The sequence below is a fragment of the Sinocyclocheilus grahami genome, unplaced genomic scaffold (genome assembly GCF_001515645.1).
Source record: "Sinocyclocheilus grahami isolate Dianchi unplaced genomic scaffold, SAMN03320097.WGS_v1.1 scaffold991.1, whole genome shotgun sequence".
NCBI classification, from domain to species: Eukaryota; Metazoa; Chordata; class Actinopteri; order Cypriniformes; family Cyprinidae; genus Sinocyclocheilus; species Sinocyclocheilus grahami.
The window spans coordinates 290331-312484 of NW_015506170.1; the positions used below are offsets into that span (position 1 = coordinate 290331).

The 22154-nt window shown below is 36.0% G+C and overlaps 2 protein-coding genes across 2 annotated transcripts in view; both read left to right on the top strand.

Annotated features, from left to right (window-relative positions):
* Positions 1–528: 528 nt before the first annotated feature.
* Positions 529–16562, top strand: LOC107565262 (galactosylgalactosylxylosylprotein 3-beta-glucuronosyltransferase 1-like). Its single transcript, XM_016250483.1, has 6 exons — positions 529–557; positions 6357–6420; positions 7743–7861; positions 15478–15896; positions 15967–16263; positions 16354–16562. The coding sequence occupies exons 3-6, from the start codon at positions 7750–7752 to the stop codon at positions 16438–16440; spliced, it is 915 nt and encodes a 304-aa protein (XP_016105969.1). The 5' UTR covers positions 529–557; positions 6357–6420; positions 7743–7749; the 3' UTR covers positions 16441–16562.
* A 5244-nt stretch (positions 16563–21806) lies between these two features.
* The window catches only part of LOC107565276 (etoposide-induced protein 2.4 homolog), a 2700-nt gene continuing 2352 nt past the window's right edge, over positions 21807–22154 (top strand). The window contains exon 1 of the mRNA XM_016250498.1: positions 21807–21912. The gene's annotated coding sequence lies outside the window, so the exon portion shown is untranslated. The remainder of the gene's footprint in view (positions 21913–22154) is intronic.

Sequence of the window (22154 nt, forward strand, 5' to 3'; positions counted from 1 at the left end):
AAGTTATTAATGTCCTAAATGTTTCCAGATATACAAAGTTAGGTTTTAATGGAGAACGATATGCCCGCATCTGTCTGTATTTTCTATTCACATTATAAATAACATGGATAAATTAATAGTAAGATGAATTGTAAACATGTCTTAAAATCTATTCTAGTGTGAAATCTATTCTATTCCATTTTAAGATGCCTTATTACTCATGTTACTCAGGTTTTGTGGCTATTAACTTTAACAGTCATTTAATTGACCCTAGAATGAAGGATGTGAATATAAATAATTTTGAGATTTGACACCCATGTATTATAGACAGCTCTCAGCATACTCAAAATTGGGGGTAATCAGAATTATTTTATGATATTTACAGTCCTAATTTAAATTGAATTACTGAATTGTTTTTTTTAAATCCTTTTTCAATAGAATTGGCCCAAATTCCTGCAGTGCCAAGTGAAGAAAGCTCCTCTCCTAAGGTTGCACACTGTCTGATGACACTGTTCCTCTGAGTGATGGAAGCCCTTCGAGAAAGAAACAGAATACTGAAGATGAAGCTAGAACTTTGAGTCTGTGTCATTTGTTATTCTATGTGCAGAACAATTTTTAAAACACACAAATGAATATGAAAATGGAAGTGTCACTAGGTCGGCCACACAATATCTGCCTGTGTTCACACTTGGAATTTACGAATTATTTTATAATATTTAAATCTGCAAAAAGTTAAAGGGTTAGTTGACCCATATTTGACGCAACATATTTTCGGACGCATGCTCTCTGTCCGCTGGTGGGAGTGTGCTCACCTGTGTAGGGCCGTATGAAATCTGTTTTATTTTTTCCCAAACTCTGCTTTATGTTTTTTTCCAAATTCAGCTTTTTACGTTTTAATTTGTCTGGATTTTGCTTTTTCTGGACTCCTTTTTAATGGTTAAACTAAATGTTATTAATCAAAAAGCATGTCTAATTAATTAAAATCATGAAACTTGTACAATTTCACATCAATTTATTAAAAAAGTTAAAAAAACTGCATGCTTAGGGCCCTATGAAATGTTTTATTTTTTCTCACCATATGTTTTATTGTTACCAAATTCTCTGTTTTAGCATGTCTGATCATTTGAATGCATAAAAATAACTTCAAATTTATTCTTAAAATAGCCTTATGAAATGTTTTTTCCCCCTCATAAATTCTGAGTTGTATATTTAAATTTTTCTGGTTATCAAATGAAGGCATAATACATTCATTTCATTCATCTTTTAATTATTGAAAATTAATCAAACTTTATTTTTTGACAAAGGGGATTTACTATTCAAATATTTACTTTATTAAAACATTTATTAAAATTAGCTATAAAACATGGAAGAAATGTTGTGATTATTCCTTAAAAATTAAAGTTTTATAATTTTAGTAGTAGCACTAATAGTATTAGTAATATTATGTACACTCTACTGAACAGTATCTTTGGCACAGTGTCTTCAAGTTAAACCGAACTTTTATTTTGACGGGTTGCCGTGAATACCTTTAAATATCTGTGAGACATGAGGCTAGTTTTACTCAAATGAAACTGTAAAATGCTCATGAGTTCATGTATTTATGTCCTCATTTAGTGAGACGGCAGACTCTTGATTTTATGTCTAATCTTGTACACCATATAATAGTGGGGGGTTTTTTAGCACAGAAAAGAATACTTTATTAATAACACTTAAAGGAATTAAAACAACACCAGGGCCCGTATTCACAAAACATCTTAAGGCTAAAAGTAGCTTATAACTCGCCAATTTAGGAGAAAATCTTAAAAATAATGGGCGTATCAGTCCTAAATTTAGGACTCCAAAATTTTTGTTCTAAGAGTATTTCACAAAGCGTTTTAGCATTAAAACTAGCTCCTAAATCTGTGGAACGTTAGGAGTAGTGAAGAGGACTCCTAAGTCACTAAGACCAAATCTGAACTATTCTAAAATGGCTGTTTCCAGCAATTTGCCCCGGAACAAAAACATTTTAGAAACATTTGATGATAATGAGCTTTTAAAAAGGTATCGCCTTTGGTTTGGAGGTTATCCCAACTCCAAATCTTTGATTATATCCTTAATATATAGCTATTCTCGCGTCCAGTTTGGTTTTCTTTTATGTTTGCATGTCTTATATCAGCCATGATTATTCTACTCTGTTAATTAAAAGGCTTTTTATATTTTTATATTGACTAATTATTTACGAGAAGCATACATATAAGAGGCTGACAATTAGCTCAATATATACTTGTTTAATTAGTGACACTTAGCCTGCATTTTAAAATCTTTATTTGAATGTGGCAATTAACATTTTTATTTTAAAACCTTTATTTGTCCTCATTTTTAAGTCGCTTTGGATAAAAGCGTCTGCTAAATGACCAAATGTAAATGTTATTTGAATATGGCAACATAATATTGTGCTCTACAATATTTCTCTGAATAAATCTCTGACAGAGACCCCTCCCCTATCAGCCAATCACTGTGTGCAGTTAGTAAGTATGCTGACATCATCCATAACAATGAGGTCAACCCCGCCCTTACTCTTAGCTTAAGACTTCCCTCCATTCCTTAGAAAAAGTTTGTCTCAGCAGCTTTGTGAATAGGTTTTAAGAGAAAATTCTTAACTAAAAACTTTTACTGCTATTTAGTGGTAAGATAAAATGTTTTGTGAATACGGGCCCAGGGGTGTTAAATACCCCATAGTGTAAAACTTGAACAACAATAGCAAGTGTAACATTCGCAGTGTAATTTTTCTACACTGCAAGGTGCTATATTAACACTGGAAATTCAACACTATGTACAGTGTACTTTTTACACTAGATAGATTGAGACCATATGATCTTTAGTAGTGTTAAAATTGACACCGTGTTTTGGAATAAAAGTCTAAAGTCTCAAATCCAAAGAGATATTCTTTATAAAAGCTGAGTCAACCACGCCTACCTAACACACCTACCACCTCTGCTCACTCAAGCCGGCCTCCGCATACTCTAGGCCGTGGCTCACTCTAGGCCTCCGGCCTCCGCTCACTCAAGGCCGCGGTGTGTGACGCTTTTTTGTTGTGAAAGCGAAACTACTTTGTTTGGCCTTCCAAAAGAGGACACGGTTAAGTTGTAGAAATCAGTGGTTAAGTTGTATTTACAACACTGTCCCAGAACAGTTCACCCCAAATATTCAGATGTGTCCAGCGCATTTTATGGAGGACTGTTTCCTGATCCTGGGAGAGTAGACTACAATGCCGGCTGTTCTGACTCACAGACTGTAAGTACGTTTTTTATATTAAAAAGAATTTGCCACTGACGATTCAAACGCGAGTTTTTTGGGCAGTGTAGAGTAGCACTTGTTGTTTGTCATTTCTCCGATCACAAATGCAGACATGGTTTTATGTTATGCTCCGGCCGGACAGGGCATCACAATATGGTAAGGGGCGTAACATTTTCGTCACACGCTTGAGGTATTCGGCCAATCACAACACACTGGATAGCTGGCCAATCAGAGCACACCTCGCTTTTCAAACCGATGAGCTTTGTAAAAATCGACGCGTTTCAGAAATAAAGAGGAATAAAGGCATAGAGGAGAAACAATAATGTACAGTATGTGGAAAATAATGTGTTTTTTGAACCTTAAACCGCATAAACACATTTCATTACACCAAATACACAAAATAATGTTATTTTTAGCAGCATCATATGACTCCTTTAAAGGGTCATGAAACCCCCTGTTTCAGCACTGGTTAGTTCTCACCAGTTTTAAAAATGCTAAAAAAGTGGGCGTGGTGCGGAGCGGAGCGGAGGAGGGGGAAGAGGGGAGACTCTTCGCCCACATCGAGTTAAAACACAAATAAATGCACAGCCATTTGCACTCTACATCGAAAACATATATATGAACGCGCTGTTGCACCTCTGAGAACTTTTAAAGCTTATTCTGTGGCATTTATAAAAGCCTTTTGACGGGTTGTGTCACAGAGCTGTAAAACCGGTTATGCTCACCAAGTGAATGAATCGCGTTTGTGCCAAACTCGAATATGTCCGTTCAGCCAGGAGGCTGAGCTCCCGACAGGCTCGCTGGGCCCTCTTCTTTGGCCGATTCAATTTCACCCTGTCTTTCAGGCCCGGGTCCAAAAACGTCAAGCCCGATGCACTTTCTCGTCTGTTCGAGGCCCCTGGGGATGAGGAATCAGTTGACACCATTTTGCCCAAGGAGGTGGTGGTGGGATCCCTCTCCTGGGGCATCGAAAGACGAGTAGAGGAGGCTTTACTTAAAAACCCAGTGCCAAGGGGGGTTCCGGCGGGCAGTCTATTTGTTCCAACCAAACTACAATCGGAAGTAATCCAGTGGGGTCACTCATCCAGGCTGGTCTGTCACCCAGGAGTCCGGAAGAATTAAATTAGAGAGCTCTACAGTTAAATTCTGACTAGTAACAATTACAATTACAAAGCTCTTTAATGCAATTTTTACTAGTAACAATTGAATTAGAGAGCTCTGTAATTGGAATTCTTACTAGTAATAATTGAATTAGAGAGTTCTCTAATCATAATTGTTACTAGTAAGAACTGAATTAGAGAGCTCGCTAATTGAATTGTTACTAGTAAAAATGCAATTACAACGAGTAACACTGGGATTATTTTAAACTAAAATGGCTTGCCATACTTCTCCGGCGAGGCGGCTGTGTCGGATTGTGCAGTCGAGCGCAGTTGCTCTCCACCGACTGCTCTGATCAAAAGCATGATGGGAAACGACTCAGAATAATGCTCATTGGTTCAGACAACCGTGATGCTGTGTTCTCTTCTAAAATTGATGATATGATTTCATGTGATTATGTATTTAAATTATGCGTTAATATTCCCAAACACTATAAGCAGTGCGATCTCTGTGTGAGATATGTGATTGTTGTCATATTTCTACAGAATAATGCTCATTGGTTCAGACAACCGTGATGCTGTGTTCTCTTCTAAAATTGATGATATGATTTCATGTGATTATGTATTTAAATTATGCGTTAATATTCCCAAACACTATAAGCAGTGCGATCTCTGTGTGAGATATGTGATTGTTGTCATATTTCTATAAAAATCTAAAATACATGTTTGTATAAATACGCCTTTCGTATGGAATTAAATAGCAAGCACTTTAAGTGTCTTGTTCATCATATTTATTTTCATGTAAAAGAAACATAACTGAAATTATATCATGTTTAACACAGCACGTGACTGAGAATAACGCGATATCCGCCTTTGATCTCATAGGTATCTGTTCCACTTCCAGAAGTCAGGGGCAAGTTCAAGCTCAAACCGGTGTGCACCGTTTTGCTACGGTTTCCGGTTTTAACGACATGTTTCCTGGAAACGGTGTGCAACGGGGTTTGAGATACATTTTCTCTTGTTTGGAGGGTGTGTCAAAAATGTCAGCCCAATCAGCAGCAACATGTATATAAACCACGCGGTATTAAAGAGACAGCTGGCACAATGTAATTAACATCCTAAATTCACAAGAGCAAGTATATTGTTTGCACATGTTTATTTACATTAAAGGCAAAATAACTGAAATAATAAGAGCACAAGTATAGATCTGGAACTTCTTTAAGTCTGTCTAAATATCATTTAGTAATTGCAATGTCTTCTGGTCCATATCCTTTCCTTAGGAAGGTGTGCTAGACACTGATTAATGTAACAAAAATACTATACATATTTATATATTTTGCAATTGTATTATGGAGTGACAATTTCATAAACTTTTCTATACTCCTCTGATGATATAATGGTAAATATTACAATAACATAGCACAACAACAGTGATCAGCAATAATGATAAGCCTAATACTCACAATAAAAATAAGGTCGTATAGATCATAACACAGTCTCGGAGGTAAGAAGTGGATTATCCTTCACCTGAAATGTTTGTCTTTTCATCCTGAAATGCGAGGCAAATGTTGGATCACAATAATTAGGAACCACAGTTTCCACAAATCCCTTCATTTGATTGTGATGTTATTATATATATAACATTATTATCATTATTATTATTTATCTGGCAACCTGCGTGTGTGTCAAGTCTGAGGAGGAGGGGGCCGGGCCCCGGTGAAAAAACCCTTTCCAATATTTTTAATTTGGACTGCAATACCTAGTTCAACCACTCGGTGTCAATCCTACATACAGCACCTTTAAGATGTTTTGTGAATACAGGCCCAGGTATGTTAAATAAGAGATATATGCAAAATATGCAGAGCGGTGGTACGCGAGGACTGGAATTGAGAACCACTGCAAAATATTTCAGTAGTTATTTTTCAATATTTGAAATTTCACATGAAATGATTACTGTTCATGATATCTGAATCTAAATGTGATTATGTGTCTCAATTATGGCAGATCCTGATGGAGTTATGCAGACATTGACTGCTGCAGGGTTATGATGAGAGAGGGATATACACAGGTGAGCACATTTAACATGAGTATTTCTTCTTCTTCTTCTGTGGAATATAAAATACAGAATTTTATTTTATGGGTAGACTATCCTTTTAAAGCGTATGCTGACCTATTTTCTTGGGAAAAGGAGCTGCAGAGAATCTAATTTTTTTCAGACACTTTTTCAAGAAGAGCCTGACTTAGTTCATCTTAGTTCAAATGCTATAAATCATGCTGCAACTTAAAAAAAAAAAAAACTTGTCTTTTTAACTGGATTTCTTTGAACTTTAAATATTCAACTGAAAAACAAATAAAAATTATAAATATAAAAGAGTAAGATAAATGAAATAAATAATATAAGCCTATATTTAAATATAATGCGTGAAAATAATCAACTAAATCAAAATAAATGAGTTCAACTACGTTGTAGTTGTTGTAGTGTAGTCCTAAACATATATTAAACATTTTGGTAAACTATTCTAGGGGTGAATGTGCACCACTGTAAAGGAAAGGGCTGTAAGGCTTTCAACAGGAATAAAAAAAAAAAAAATAGATTTTTTAAAATGAAGTATTTTGAAATTCCGAATTATATTTGAATTCTACAGACATATTATTTCAGGGTACACCAGTTTTTTCAATCAACAGTCCAGAAGAGGGTGCAACGAATAAATACAAAACAAACAGCACCTTGTTAGGCTATACATATATACACAAAACTGTCTTTTAACAAAGTGTATACATTTTTTAATTAAAGTTAAATTATCTAAATATATAATATCAAATTAAAACCTAGACCCTCAGACCAGTTCTAGTGTTAATTTTCACATTGTTTTTAGTCATAGCGTTTGAAAATATCCTTTAAATATTTTCATCATGTCATGTTTATTAATTTTAGTCATTTTTACTCTTACTAAAATGCCACTGAATATTACTCAACGCCATTTTAGTTTACCAGAATTAAAACTAAACTACAATTTAACAGAGTATTCACACATATTATTTTGCATGTATGAAAAAAAACCTCTTTGAAAACCCGATCTCCTGAAAAAATAGAATTATTATTAAATGAGTAGGCCTACTATTGCAGTACAATATTGTGGAGTATTTTATGATTTATTAGTTAATCATTGTTAATGTTTTACAAGGGAATGAGGATTTTAATATCTAGGTTAAAGTTCACTTGCACATTCGCATCACTTTGTGTAGATACGTTGTAATACGTTTATGCATTTTCTTCATCTGATTGATCTTATATATCTTTGAGCGAGTTAATTAAGCCGCTAGTAAAACGCTTCATTTTACCAGTGTTCATTGAAATGTAAAACATTTTACTTTTTTTTTTTTTCACAGATAAGACATGCTGAAAAGAAGGGACATCTTAGCACTCTTTTTTATTTTATTACAGTGGACTTTACTGATCACATTTTGGCACCAGCGTGCTGGCTACCCGTTGATTCCAGTTCCTAAAGGTAAATACTAACATCATTCTTAACTTTTAAATGCTACAGGAGAATGTACGCGTCTAGTGAAATGCCATCTTTTTGGTGCCACTGGCCCATGTTGTTAGATGTTGTGGCACATCCAGTTGCTTATCTGGTTGCGACATGGTGGCATGGCTTTGTGATTGATATAAGCTGCATATGTTTCATTGCAAAGTTGCAAAGAAGAAACAGTACTGTGGCTATTTGAAATATGAGGAATATAAAGAGAAAGGAAAGAAAATACAAAAAGGTAAACGAAGGAAAGCTCAATATGTAAAAATAAGATATCAGAATTCCTAAGAAATGCATTATTCTTTCTATTTATGAATTTAAGCGATTTTTCGTGTTTGAATTTTCAGCAAGAAAGACATTAAATCTAGGCAGTGTGTTGAGAAATAAGTTCTTGTGAATGAGAAATTTGCAATGCAAAACTAAGAAATTAACCCTAAAAAGGGCAAGACCATAAAGAGACATCAGGAAATTAATTTATTGCTATTTCCCATCTTATTAGGACATTTTGGATTTTTATGTTTGTATGCCCCAGGTTTAAATTGATTGATAACAGAATACTTGTTTGACAATGCATGCTACAACATTTAAGCTGCATTTAAAAAAAATAATAATAATAATAATCTTGTAACTTACAGTAAACATTTGTTGTAATAGTGTGTTAAACAATGATTATAATCTATTTATGAATATAGTAGCTTACTGTAACGTGGAGGCGTGACAACGCAGTAGTGGATCCAAGTGCAGGCTTCATTAGAATCGTCGTCAAAACAGGCAGGGTCAAATAGGGCTGGGCAATATGGGCAAAAATTCATATCTCTGTATTTTTTGGCCGATTTGCGATATACGGTATATCACTTTTTTTTTTTTTTCGTTTTTGTAGTTGTATTTAAAAAATTATAATACATAAATATACATATTTCACTTACCGCCCAATGTTGTCCAACAAAACAATACATATTAAAGCAAAGGCTATGAAAACAAATAAAGTGAATGTAACCATGTAAGCATTTATATAATGTGCAAAAAAGTGTTAAAACCACATTTCATTCTAACATTGTAACATTGCAATCTAAAAACAAAAATAAGGCTTTTAAAGTGGAAGTTAAATTCACTAAACGTAAAAATTTAAATAAATGAGAACAAAAGCACAGTTGTGTTAGGCTATTTTGAATTTGATTACCCCAATACAGTCACTTTACAGTCAGTGCTATCATAAAAATAGACTTGTAGGTTTAAAATTCTACATGTGACATTTATTGTCCAACTACAAATGTGACCCTGGACGACAAAGCCAGTCTTAAGTCGCTGGTGTATATTTGTAGCAATAGCCAAAAATACATTGTATGGGTCAAAATTATTGATTTTTCTTTTATGCCAAAAATCATTTGGATATTAAGTAAAGATCATGTTCCATGAAGATATTTTGTAATTTTTTTACCGTAGTTAAACTTAATTTTTGATTAGTAATATGCATTGCTAAGAACTTCTTTTGGACAACTTTAAAGGCGCTTTTCTCAATATTTAGTTTTTTTTGCACCCTCAGATTCCAGATTTTCAAATAGTTGTGAAAGGAGTGAAATTATTTCCTTATAAAATAAATTATTCGTGAAGCCAAACACTCTCGCAATGCAAATGCCATGCCACAAAACACTGGGCTTTGATCTCCTCGTAAAGCCAAACACTCAGAAACAACGGGCTTTGATCAAGATAGGAAGATCTGGAAGAAAGACCATCTACTCTTCAGTCCCGTCACCCATCCTTCCCCCCAGGGCACATGGTCCAGGTCACTAAAGGTTGACAGAGAAATGCCAAGAACTCAAGTTGCTATGCTCACATAAAACATTTACTATATCTTCAGGATTCATGATCGTAAACTTTTCATGTTTGGTGTCATTTTAAAGGTCTTTGTGCGATTGGTAAATTGGTTTCAATTTCACAGTAGTCATTTATATTATGAGAAAGATTCAAAACCTTTGCAGAATTATGTTCTGCTGAGGAGGGGGTGTGTCCCCCTTTAGGCCTGTGGGAATGTTTATCTACCTCCAGCCAGGTGCAACCCTGGAGCACGGGAACCTAAAAGACCAAAAGGTCTTTTTTGTTTTTACAACTGATTTAAATATTTCTTTGTTTTTGTTCTGGTAGTATTTAAGGGAATGTTGCAAATCAGTCTTGGCGATTCTGTAGCCAGAAAGCCCGTAGTGTGAAGGTGTCCACGCAATTCACACTATGTATTTTTCTAAAAGTCAGGTATGTATCTTACTCTTAGATTTGTCTTTGAGAATTTGATGTCTTGTATTGATTTGATATCTTTGAATTGCCTATGTAATTGGCATAATACATATTTACCTGACTAATAATAAATGGTTATATTTGATTTATTCTGAACTCTCCTAAAATCATTATGACTAGTAAACTGTGAGGAGGCTTTTGTTACCGCAAATCTATGGCAAGGATAGGTCAAACTGAAGGCTTGTGAATGATAGGAGCAGTAGGCACGTCATCGGAGACCTTCTGATTTCTGTCTATCGCCGATGTTAGCAAGTTGTACGGGAAAGGACTAAGTGAATTACACTTTTTGTAATAAGCAAGCAGTAGGCGGCAGGCAAAATAGGTATTAGTCTACCTACACCCTCTGACTAGCATCAGACTGGCGAGTTTGTGATCGTAAGATCCACGTAAGGCCAGCGTGAGACTTAAAAGAGACATTAGGTCCCCAGTGAATGGATAAGTGAAAGTATAGTGAGTCAGGAATAATCGAATATCTAAATTAATATTTGTGATCATTAAAGTTAGGCAATATTTCAAAGCAATATTTCTAATTAAAAACTGATCACGTGAAATTGGAGTCAGATTGAACACGGAGCTAGACAAAATTGAAACTAAGTCCTGATAAATTCAGAAGCGCAAGTAAAAGACCGGATACGCATTAAACCTTCGACCAGGCTGCTGGATTCCGCTTTTTGGGCTGGCGGGTGGATCCTTATAGTTGTATCTCAGCCAAATATTGTCCTATCCTAACAAACCATACATCAAAGGAAAGCTTATCTATTCAGCTTTCAGACCATTGAAAAATTGACCCTTATGACTGGTTTTGTTGTCCAGGGTTACAAATATTTCAGCAAAATTTATATTTTAGTCAGAATTATTGCGCTCCTATTTAAGACCAGTGCTGAGGCCCTTGGGATGCCTGCTGCTCTGGCCGAAACCAGCAGTGGATCCTCCACACTGGAGGCCAGTCTAGGACGCCTTGGGACTGACCTTAAGGCACTTTGCATGGTCTACATGACTTGAAGAAACTCTGGAACGGCGGCCATGACGGGACGAGACTCTGAAACGGCAGCCATGACGGGGCGAGACTCTGGAACGGTGGCCATGACGGGACAAGACTCTGGGTTGACTCTTGTGTAGAGGCTCTGGTGTGATGGACTGGGGAGTGCTGAGAGCACAGGAGTGGCGACCATAATCACTGGCCACGCGGCCACCGGAGCTTGGTGTGAGGTGCATAGAGTCCGGGAGATCAGAGAGAATGTTCAGAAAATCTTAAATACGGTCCTCGAGTGAACGCGTTCCCTGATGTTTTCCCTGATGTCCTAACTTGATGTTTGTGTCCATGATAAGCCTGGGACGCTAGATAAAGCCGCTGGATCCGGTTATGGCTCAGTATTCTGTAACGTGGAGGCGTGACAACGCAGTAGTGGATTCAAGTGCAGGCGTTATTAGAATCGTGGTCAAAACAGGCAGGGTCAAGCAACAGCAAACAGGTATAATCCAGGGCGAGACAAAAGAGTAATCCAATAACAGGCGATGGTCAGGGCAGGCAGCAAACAATCAGAGAACAAGGAACAGTCCAAGGTCAAGAGACAAGGCAGGAAAACAATGAACTAGGTAGTGATGGGACGATTGATACCGAGGCTCCGACGCAGTTTTCAAAGCACTATTGTATCACACACTGTGCCGATGCTTGTATCAAGATTGACAATACCACGTGATTGATGACGTTTGAAGCTTCGAACGTCATGCCATAACAGAAGGTTGGGACAGCTGGTTTGAAAAAAATCGGCACTTCGCATGTCTCGTGTGTTTGACTTTACATTGACTTGGTTGTGTGTGTGTGTGTACTTATTTGGGATTCAATAGAATAGTTTAGAATAACCTCAACACCAGACAGAAACTGAATGCACATCACACTTTATTGCATTTTATCATGTTCTAGCTGGGGTCTCAGAGACCCCGAACAGCTCACCCAAAATATTTTTTCTACTACTCACGTCAGTTTATTAATTATAATCACACACGTGTATATTTTATATCATTGATCAATATGTGAATCCACTGACCGGACTACGCATGACACGAATTGGCAGATTAAAAACTTTTTCAAACCATCTTCTGCTCCGCGATGTTTCGTTACATAGGCTGGAGAAACCGAGTCTGACCACCAGATGTCGCTAATGTGCACGGTGTTAAAAAGCTTCAAGTAATGAACCATTTTTCGGCACAATTTCATGAAAGCCTCGGTTTCCCATCACTAGAACTAGGAAACAAGGAACTAGGAAACACAGAAAGACACAGGAATACTACAGGCTAACAATACTGAGCAGAGTGTGAGTGACAAACCAGGCTTTAAATAGGGTGAGACTGATGAGGTAACAAGACACAGGTGAAGGCAATCAGTGAAGAGTCCGGTAAAGGATTATGGGAAATGTAGTCTGTGAGAGTGGCAAGAGTCAGGGGTGGAGTGCCCTCTGTATCATATTTGATATGCAAATTTCTTGGGCCTATAAATTATGAACATGATCAAAACTGTGCTGATAAACCTGTTGTACACAATCTACGTCGTACCTTCCACCCCCTGATTGATAGTTTATGGTTTTGTTCTTTTAAGTAAAGTATTTTTGCTGTGAAATCTTTCATGATTTTTATAATGTAAATGAAAGAATAACTTTGATATTATTAGTAATAATTTAAGATGTACATGTACTGGGCTGAACCAGCTTGGATTTTCTTGATTATGTATATATATATATATTTTTTATGTTAAAAAATGTTTGCATTTTTTTTTTTCATTTTAAAAAGTAAATGTCAAATATGACACAACAGGCTTTTGAGGAAGGTTTATTTGTCTATTTCTCAATAATCACTGAAATTGCAAATATGAGTCATACAAATCTAATGTATGAAATACAATACTAAATAAAAACCCATATGCAAACTATATTTTGTAAATTTCTTACATAAGTTTGCATATGTGCTTTTGTTGAGTATCTTATTTCATACATGTACATGTACATACGTGTGCGTATATACACATGCCTGAAAAAAAATCCATGTATTGTGGACGTAAAAATAAATTCATTATTGCTAACTAAATGATTGACAATAAATTATCATTTAAGAGTTTGAAGTATCGAACTGATTTTGTGAAATAGGCTAAAGTCTAAAGTCTATACCAGTCTATATTGTAAAAAATATCTTGATATACCCCTAAAAGGGCGACGTATCCCGAGATACAAACTTTTACAGGCAGATTATGAAAAACGTAAAAATTGAATGCATAAAATTTCAACATAAAAATGATAAGCTAATACTTAACAACTTTTTAAACATGTACGTCCCATACAAATATTGGAAATATGTGAAATACATCAACTTTCATATGAGGGTGAGTATTTTCCCACAACAGGCCATGATGTTGCTGCTTGTGGGCTAAAGAATGTCACCAGATCTAAACATTCACCACAAACACCTTTTCAACATGAAACCAAGAAATGAGACCTACACTTTCACTGCCTCTCAAGTCTAAATTACATTTTATAAAAGGAGATAAATAACAACTTAAATTCTCCCAAAAAGAATGTATCTGATCACCATCTCCATTCAATAAATGTTTTTATGGGTGATATTCTTGGTACAGTTGTAGCTATGCACTCACATTTAAAAGATTAGCTCACAAACATTAGTGCAATATATAATTTTATGAAACATGTTTTTTATATAATTTTGGAATTTGCAAGTATGCACTTTAAAGTACATCACACTCACAATTTTGTTCACTTCTTGATATAGTGCACTCACGTGCTTTGCACTTCAGTATAAAACTCCACTATTGTGCAAGAATGGCAAATTATGTGTACTATGACACTGGATGAGCCACAAAATAAAAAAAAAACAATACTCTTACAGTTCTTTATTACTATCCTCTCTCTCTTCCTCCGGCTTACTCCCTTTTTATCTGGGGTCTTCTTTATTAATATCCAATATGCACAAAAATCAATATGGTACTGATATTTTGTTTGTCCCTACTCTAAACTCTTGCAAAAATATATTTTTTTGATGGACAGATAACAGAACTGGGGCCAGTAAAGCTCACCAAAGAGGCTTTAGATGAGGTGGCAACAGACAAAACAAAAACTGTAAATACATATACAATGTCATAAAGGGTTTATTCAACCAAAAATGAAAATTCTGTCATCAATTACTCACCCTCATATAATTTCAAACCCATAAGACTTTTGTTCATCTTCAGTACACAAGCAAGGAACACAAGCAAGGGTGGAAGATGTAGGAGCGAGGAAACGCTTTCTCTGTGATTGGAGATGCAGATCCACTGGTCAGTGTGGTTTGGCCTGTTAAACGGATAGTTCACCCATAAATGAAAATTCTGTCATTAATTACTCACTCTCATGTTGTTCCACACCTGTAAGACCTTTGTTCATCTTCAGTACACAAGCAAAAATATTTTTGATGAAATCCGAGGGCTTTTTGTTCCCCCATTGGCAGCAACGCAACTAAAACATTCAAGGTCCAGAACGGTAGGAAAGACATCATTAAAGTAATCCATGTGACTCCTGTGGTTTAACCTCAATTTTATGAAGCAATGCACATGCTTTGTTTGTGCAAAAAACAAATTTTACCGCTTTATTTTCTAAAAATATTGATCTGCCACACACGCTCATAAGAGTATCAAGACGCATGTATGTTGTGTTCACGCTAGAGTTAACATTGTAGCATGAACAAGCTCAAAACTTGAAAGGTAACTCGAAAACAATGACAGAACATAACTAATTCTGCTATATTCTGCTAAAATGAACAATAATCTCCCAAAAATGATGTTACACAAGCATTCCCTCATCCATGTTGAATATGCTTCTTCGCGGCAGCCCAACGGACAGGCTAGCTTCCTCAAGTTCATGAGTTGTTCGTCTGAAATTCATCCGCGATTTAGTTAGTTCGCTGTATAGTCTGCCTGTGTCTCCTTGTTTAATGTTGCACTCCGATATCTCACGTTTCAAACATGAGTCTATGTCTAGATTTGCTGAATATATATTTTTTCATGTACAAATTTGACTCCTGCTCATGAATCCATGTTCAGAGATTTGGCCGGTTCGTACCAAAAAGACAACTTAAAATGTTAAATTCACTGAACTAAATTGGGCTCTTTGAATTTCAGTAACATTAAACTGATTTAAAAAATCAAGTTGAATCTAGTATAACTTATTAAAAAAGTTGAAATTGCTTAAATAATTTTTATGAGTTAAAGTAACTTAAAAACATAAGTTGTCATGGCTTTTTCATCATATAATTTTTTACAGGGATGAAGTATGTCCACCAGCGCCCTCCACCCTGGTCTGACACATTGCCAACTCTTCACGTAATAACGCCAACGTACGGTAGACCCGTCCAGAAGGCTGAGTTGACCCGGCTCACTAACACCCTCCTGCACGTCCCCAACCTTCATTGGCTGGTGGTGGAGGACTCAGTGCAGAGGACAGCGCTGGTGTCCAGATTGCTAGAGAACACGGGACTGAATTACACCCACTTGAACGTAGAGACGCCTGAGAATCTCAAGACACAAAAGAAGCCCAGAAATGTACGTTTCCCACGAGGCACCATGCAGAGGAACCTGGCTCTGCGCTGGCTCAGGGAACACATCAATCCAAACTCCAGTCATAAAGGAGTCGTGTATTTTGCAGATGATGATAATACTTACAGCTTGGAGCTGTTTGAGGAGGTATGGTCCATTTGGTCCACCATTCATAATGTCCTTACCATTAACCGATTCATTCTTCCTCATACCGCAGATGCGTTGGACTCTTAAAGTGTCAGTCTGGCCTGTCGCCTTCACTGGAGGTCTCTTGTATGAATCGCCCAAAATCAACTCTCAAGGCAAAGTGTTCGGCTGGAAGACGGTGTTTGACCCTCGACGACCTTTTGCCATTGACATGGCCGGGTTTGCCGTGAACCTTCAGCTCATCCTCAGCAAACCTCAAGCCTGCTTTAAGTTAAAAGGGGTTAAAGGTGGATACCAGGAAAGTAGTCTGCTACAGGGCCTGGTCACCCTCAGTGACCTGGAACCCAAAGCCGCCAACTGCACAAAGGTCAGTCGTGAATCTGAATCTTCATAACCTGGCTGGAAATGAAAAGGCTTGTCAAAGTAAACAGAAAAATGTGTTCTTCGTCTTTTTCAGATACTGGTTTGGCATACCCGGACAGAAAGACCCTTGCTTGTAAATGAAGGAAAAAAGGGATTCACGAGTGGCAGCATGGAAGTATGATGAACTACTTTCATGATGTTTTTAAACCCTGGAACAGAAGTAATAAAACGTATTGTTTATTGCACTGAATGTAAACTATCGGAGACACACTAAAGTATAAATGACTTAGGCTGGAATACACTACAGGAATTTTGCCCAGATTTTGGCCCCGGTTTGCAGTCTTGATGAGTCGATGCATGTTTTTTTTTAATAATTTTATTTATAACAGTTTTTATATAAACATAAAACAAATAAAAGTCTTACAAAATGTATACAAAAAATATACTATACACAAACTCAAAAAAAGGAAACAAAAAACAAGAGACCCCCCACCTACCCCCACGAACAGGCACCAGATACAATTAAAAATATACACCTTAAACAAAGACATACGTAATCAAACAAACAAAACGTTAAAGATGGAGTGAAGGAATAAAACAGAGAAGCTATCCATTCAACTCTTAAAAAGATACCTAAGGAAGGGGCCCCAGATTTTATCAAATTTTTTAGATTATGTTATTTTTAGCAACATCGTATGACCTGTGATTTGTGTTTTCACAATCACACAATCATGTTCTGACCATAGATATGGTTTAGGTTGGATTTTTTTAAACCTGTTTTATTGTCTGCCAGATGAAGTTTAAGCAAAAGTCTGATTGTTTAAAAAGATATTGGCACACCCTTCTTCAATTAAACTGTATAGTATGAGGTATCTGTATGTCTGTAGCACAAACAATGCTACAAGTTTCATTTGAACAAATCTCAAATCATAAATACAGTTTCAGTAATATATAAAAATGTTTTCAGTGTTTGCAAAAAGGGAAACCAACATGATAATGCTGGATCTACAGTCAACAGTAAATTGACTTCCTGTTGCTTAAAGGGCCAGTGCAACATTTGAGGTTTCATATAAAAAATAAACAAAAGATTGCACTAATATAACCAATTTCGGCAAGTTCGCAGACAATCAAAAAGTTTCTTGCTAGCAAATGACAAAGGAAGCTGTCATTCAAACATACCCTAAACTGAGTTAAGTCAAGTCAAGTCACCTTTATTTATATAGCGCTTTTAACAATACAGATTGTGACAAAGCAACTGAACAGCATTAATTAGGAAAATAGTGTCAATAATGCAAAATGACAATAGTAAACACTCATTTTTCAGTTAAAGACAGTTCATCATTGAATTCAGTGATGTCAACATCCAGCTCAGTTTAAATAATATCTTTGCAATTATGTCAACGATAACGCTGGAAATGAAGTGTCCCCAACTAAGCAAGCCAGAGGCGAGTTATAGTCAGTCATCTCAACAAGCTCAACATATTCCATTGAACACAAATTTAACACACAATTACGCACAGTCCCCAGCAAGACTGCACTTAAAAAAAAAAAAAAGTTGAATGTTTAAATGTTTTTAGAAATATCATGGCAATGCTATTAATACAAATGTGCTATTATTGGTTTAACAATCCAACAGTACTTTTTGTTCATTTCATTTTTTGTTCAGGCACTTTGATATTGTTCATGTATTTTATGGTACAGTGTCTTTAGCCTTATGTTGTTTTATATAAAACATTTTATTATTTTGTTCATTAAATGTCAACTGTCATTCCCAGATCAGGAGAATCTTCAAACTGGATTTTAAAATCTGCTTCTGCTTCTTCAAATACAATCACCTGTTGAATAAAAGAAAAACAGATCTTTCAGAATTTGTCTTAATTTGTTAATGGTCAGAATCTGTGTTGATTTGTTGTCATGGAAACAAATTTCACCACTAAAATTCCAAATAATTTATTAAGATTATAAATAATATTACATGGGTTCAAGCACTGATTTCTATTCAACCCACTGGTTCAACATTGATATTTGCACTAATTCTTCAAACACATAACCAAAAACAGTTCTTAGGTATCAAGGACATTTATATAAAATGTATATAACATACATTTATATAGGAAATGTATATAAACTGACCTGGTTCATTCTACTGTTGAAGAAGGGTCCTGGTAGAAACAGAGCTTGCTGTGGTCCAGCATCCCAGTACCGTCCGATGTTTTGGCCATTAATGAAGACTACACTCTTCCTCCAACCCTGCATGGGGACATAATATTCAGTACATGTACAAGAAATGGACATTTCTTGTTGGATGACGGACCATCACCTTCAACTCAACCTGGCTAAGACAGAACTGCTTGTGGTTTCAACAAACCCATCACTTTATCAAAATTTCACCATCCAGTTAGGCTCATCAACCATAACTCCTTCAAAAACAGCTAGAAATCTTGGAGTTGTGATTGACGATAAGATGAATTTCTCAGACCACATTGCTAAAACTGCCCGGTCCTGCAGATTTGCTTTATACAACATCAGGAAGATCAGACCCTTTCTTTCAGAACATGCAACACAACTCCTTGTTCAAGCTCTTGTTCTGTCCAGGCTGGACTATTTCAATGCTCTCTTGGCAGGTCTTTCAGCCACTTCTATCAAACCTCTACAATTAATCCAAAATGCCGCTGCAAGATTAATCTTTAATGAGCCGAAAAGAACACATGTCACACCTCTGTTCATCAATTTGCACTGGCTACCAGTAGCTGCTCGCATTAAATTCAAGGCATTAATGTTTGTCTACAAAACCACCACTGGCTCTGCACCCATTTACCTAAATTCATTACTTCAGAGTTATGTGCCCTCTAGAAGCTTGCGTTCTGTAAGTGAATGGCGTATTATTGTGCCATCTAAAAGAGGCACAAAATCACTTTCACTGACTTTTTCATTAACTGTTCCCTCCTGGTGGAATAACCTGCCTAACTCAATCCGAGCAGCTGAGTCCTTAACCATCTTCAAGAAACGACTAAAAATACATCTGTTCCACCTTTATTTGACCCTCTAACTCTAACACTTTCTATTCTATTTTAATTCTACTTTATCTATATTTACCTTTTTTATTTATTTTTTATTCTTTATTTAAAAAATACAAAAAACAAAACTAGCTTTCTATTTTTTCTATTCTATCTACTTGTTTTTCTTTGTTTGTGTGTGTGTGTGTGTGTATAGTATATATACAGTGGTGTGAAAAAGTGTTGGCTAGGAGCACAATTAATTGTTAAATTAATTATTGTAATTTAATAATTAAAGCATTAAACAATTGTTTTCTGTAGCCACCTGATCACATGACCTTTTAATTTCACACAATCGCACCATTTCCAGCTTTACAAGGCATCACTCTGATTTTAAAAGTTCTTTCAATTTTGCAATGATATTAGTCTGATTCTACAGTTGGAGGGTTGTGTTGTAAGAGCGAGGATCTACATTAATGATGTATCCCCAGTGCTGTGCAGAGCCCAGATAATGATGCAGACCAGGATGAAACAAGAACCAGAATTAAGTCCCTCCTGACAACAGCAGACCGACAGTATTGTCAGAGAACCAGCAACAGGAGCTCTCTGAGATGTTTGTCTAACTACTGTAAGTGAAAGTCCAACAAAGCATTAAATAGAGGCGAGATCCTTCCAGGATCAAAATACACAGATCACGCATAGCGCTAATGTTCTCACATGTGGGAATTAGGGAAAAGATAGGGAGGATTTCTTACTCTATATCAAGACCTCCCTGGAAATGTAGCTCTCCTTTCTCTGCTTGATGGAGAGACCATGGCACGTCACTGCAAGATAAACACAGTCTTATTACTGAATGATTCTCAATATCATTAACTGTGATTGTCCATTTCAAACCTACATGGTGAGAGTGTTGAGACCACAGGTTTTAATTTTCACCATCCGGTCCTTCCAGTAAGCTCTGGGCAGGTGGAAGTAGTGTAAAGAGCCCCCCAGAATACGAAACGGCTTTCCTCCCAGGGTGAATTGGGAAGAGTTCACTCTCAGACCCATTGATCGATATATCCTTATCTTTCCCGTCGGACCACTAGACACACGAGAGAAACACACAAACACACGAAAAAAAAAGAAAAAAAAAAGAGTCCCCAGGAAATTTAACATTTCGCTAGTTAAATCATTTAACAAACAAATACTTTAAAGTTGGAATTTCCTAAGAAGCACAGTTATTGATTTTGAAGTTATTGATTCATTAGTAAATTATTAACTCAAAATAAAGATGCACAATTAACTATTTTGAGATTGATTGCCATTTTAATAATTAAAATATTTAACAAACAAATACTTGAAAGTTGAATTAGTAAAGAAGCACTGTTAATAACTTTGAAATCAATTATTGCCATGTTAACAATTAAAGCATTTAACGTAAACAAATAAACATTTTCAATTTGGAATTCATAAAACAAAGTTAGTTATTTTGAAACTGACTAATGCCATTTTAATGCTCAAAGCATTTAACAAAAATACATACATAAAAGTTGGAATTCGTAAAGTACAGTGAATTACTTTGCCATTTTAATAAAGCTTTACATACATACAAACCCGATTCCAAAAAAGTTGGGACACTGTACAAATTGTGAATAAAAACAGAATGCAATGATGTGGAAGTTTCAAATGTCAATATTTTATTCAGAATACAACATAGATGACACATAAAATGTTTAAACTGAGAAAATGTATCATTTTAAGGGAAAAATAAGTTGATTTTTTTTGTACATAGAAGCACAATTACAACGAGAAGGTGAAAACTAAATGTTCCCTGTAAATACACTTCTACAATATTGGTTACATTTTATTTCACAGTGTTTGAAGTGTCCGGACAGTGTTATTATACTAGGCATACTTTCTATAGTAACAGTAAAGTATGCACAGTTACATCAACTGCTCATAAACCAAACCCTAATACTCACCCTAACCCTATAGCAAGTACATGTTGATATTTAATATTACTTAGTAGCCTATTTAAACATACAAATGCACTGGAACAAGGACACGTTTAAATACAGTGTAACCAAATAATTAAACAGCCCTGCTTATGCTGAGATGACTAGTGAATTACGCATTTATTTTTTATGCATTGATTCTGTGCAGCTGCATGCAAAAGATTTCAAATATAAAAATTTTATTATTAAAGATAAATATTAAAGACATTTAAAGACACAAGATAAGTGCAAAGTTTTGCCTTAACTGAAGTGTCGGTATATAATAAAGCACGCAAGACTTAAAAACAGAATAACATATCGCCTCCTATGATTGATTCTTATACTGAAAACAGCCATGTTTTTCTCATTTAAGAGCTATGAAATGTTTTAAATGTAATCTGAAGTAAAGTGCCCACCAGGATCCGGTGTACACCGGTAAAAGACAGTGACATTTATGCGGTGAGTTTCTAGGAACAAACAGAAAGCGTCGCTTGGGTATCTACGGTGTAGTTCCTGTCAATAAGCGCGATCTAAAAACTACAAATCCCGACATATGTCAGACCGCTTCGCGCATGCGCATATGCGCTGGCCTGATGCTGTTTTTTTGAGAGCTTGAGAAAAGAGAGTGAAACTCCAAGGCTTCAGGTGAAGAGAAGATTTTAGCCTAAATAGGCACATGAGGTACGGTGTGCTGGATTGATATGTAAACATGTTTTCTATGGTTATAAGTATCCGATAATATCTGTTAAAGTTGATTTAGCTGTAGTTAGCTGCTCAGCTAATGATCCACTGGCTAATGCTGCTGTTTTTGTTGTTTACTAGAGAACTGGTCCATCAAACAATGTTTTCTGATAATCGAAATAAGGATAATCGTATTTGGCCTGATATAGCATGCTGTCTTTTGGTGATATGGAGTGTTTTTT

What these genes read in the sequence shown, in the direction of transcription:
- LOC107565262 (XM_016250483.1), top strand. Translation starts at nt 7,750, where the DNA reads ATGCTGAAAAGAAGGGACATCTTAGCACTCTTTTTTATTTTATTACAG. An exon ending in GTTGATTCCAGTTCCTAAAG is followed by an intron (nt 7,862 to 15,477) that starts GTAAATACTAAC and finishes AATTTTTTACAG; the next exon opens with GGATGAAGTATGTCCACCAG. An exon ending in AAGCCGCCAACTGCACAAAG is followed by an intron (nt 16,264 to 16,353) that starts GTCAGTCGTGAA and finishes CGTCTTTTTCAG; the next exon opens with ATACTGGTTTGGCATACCCG.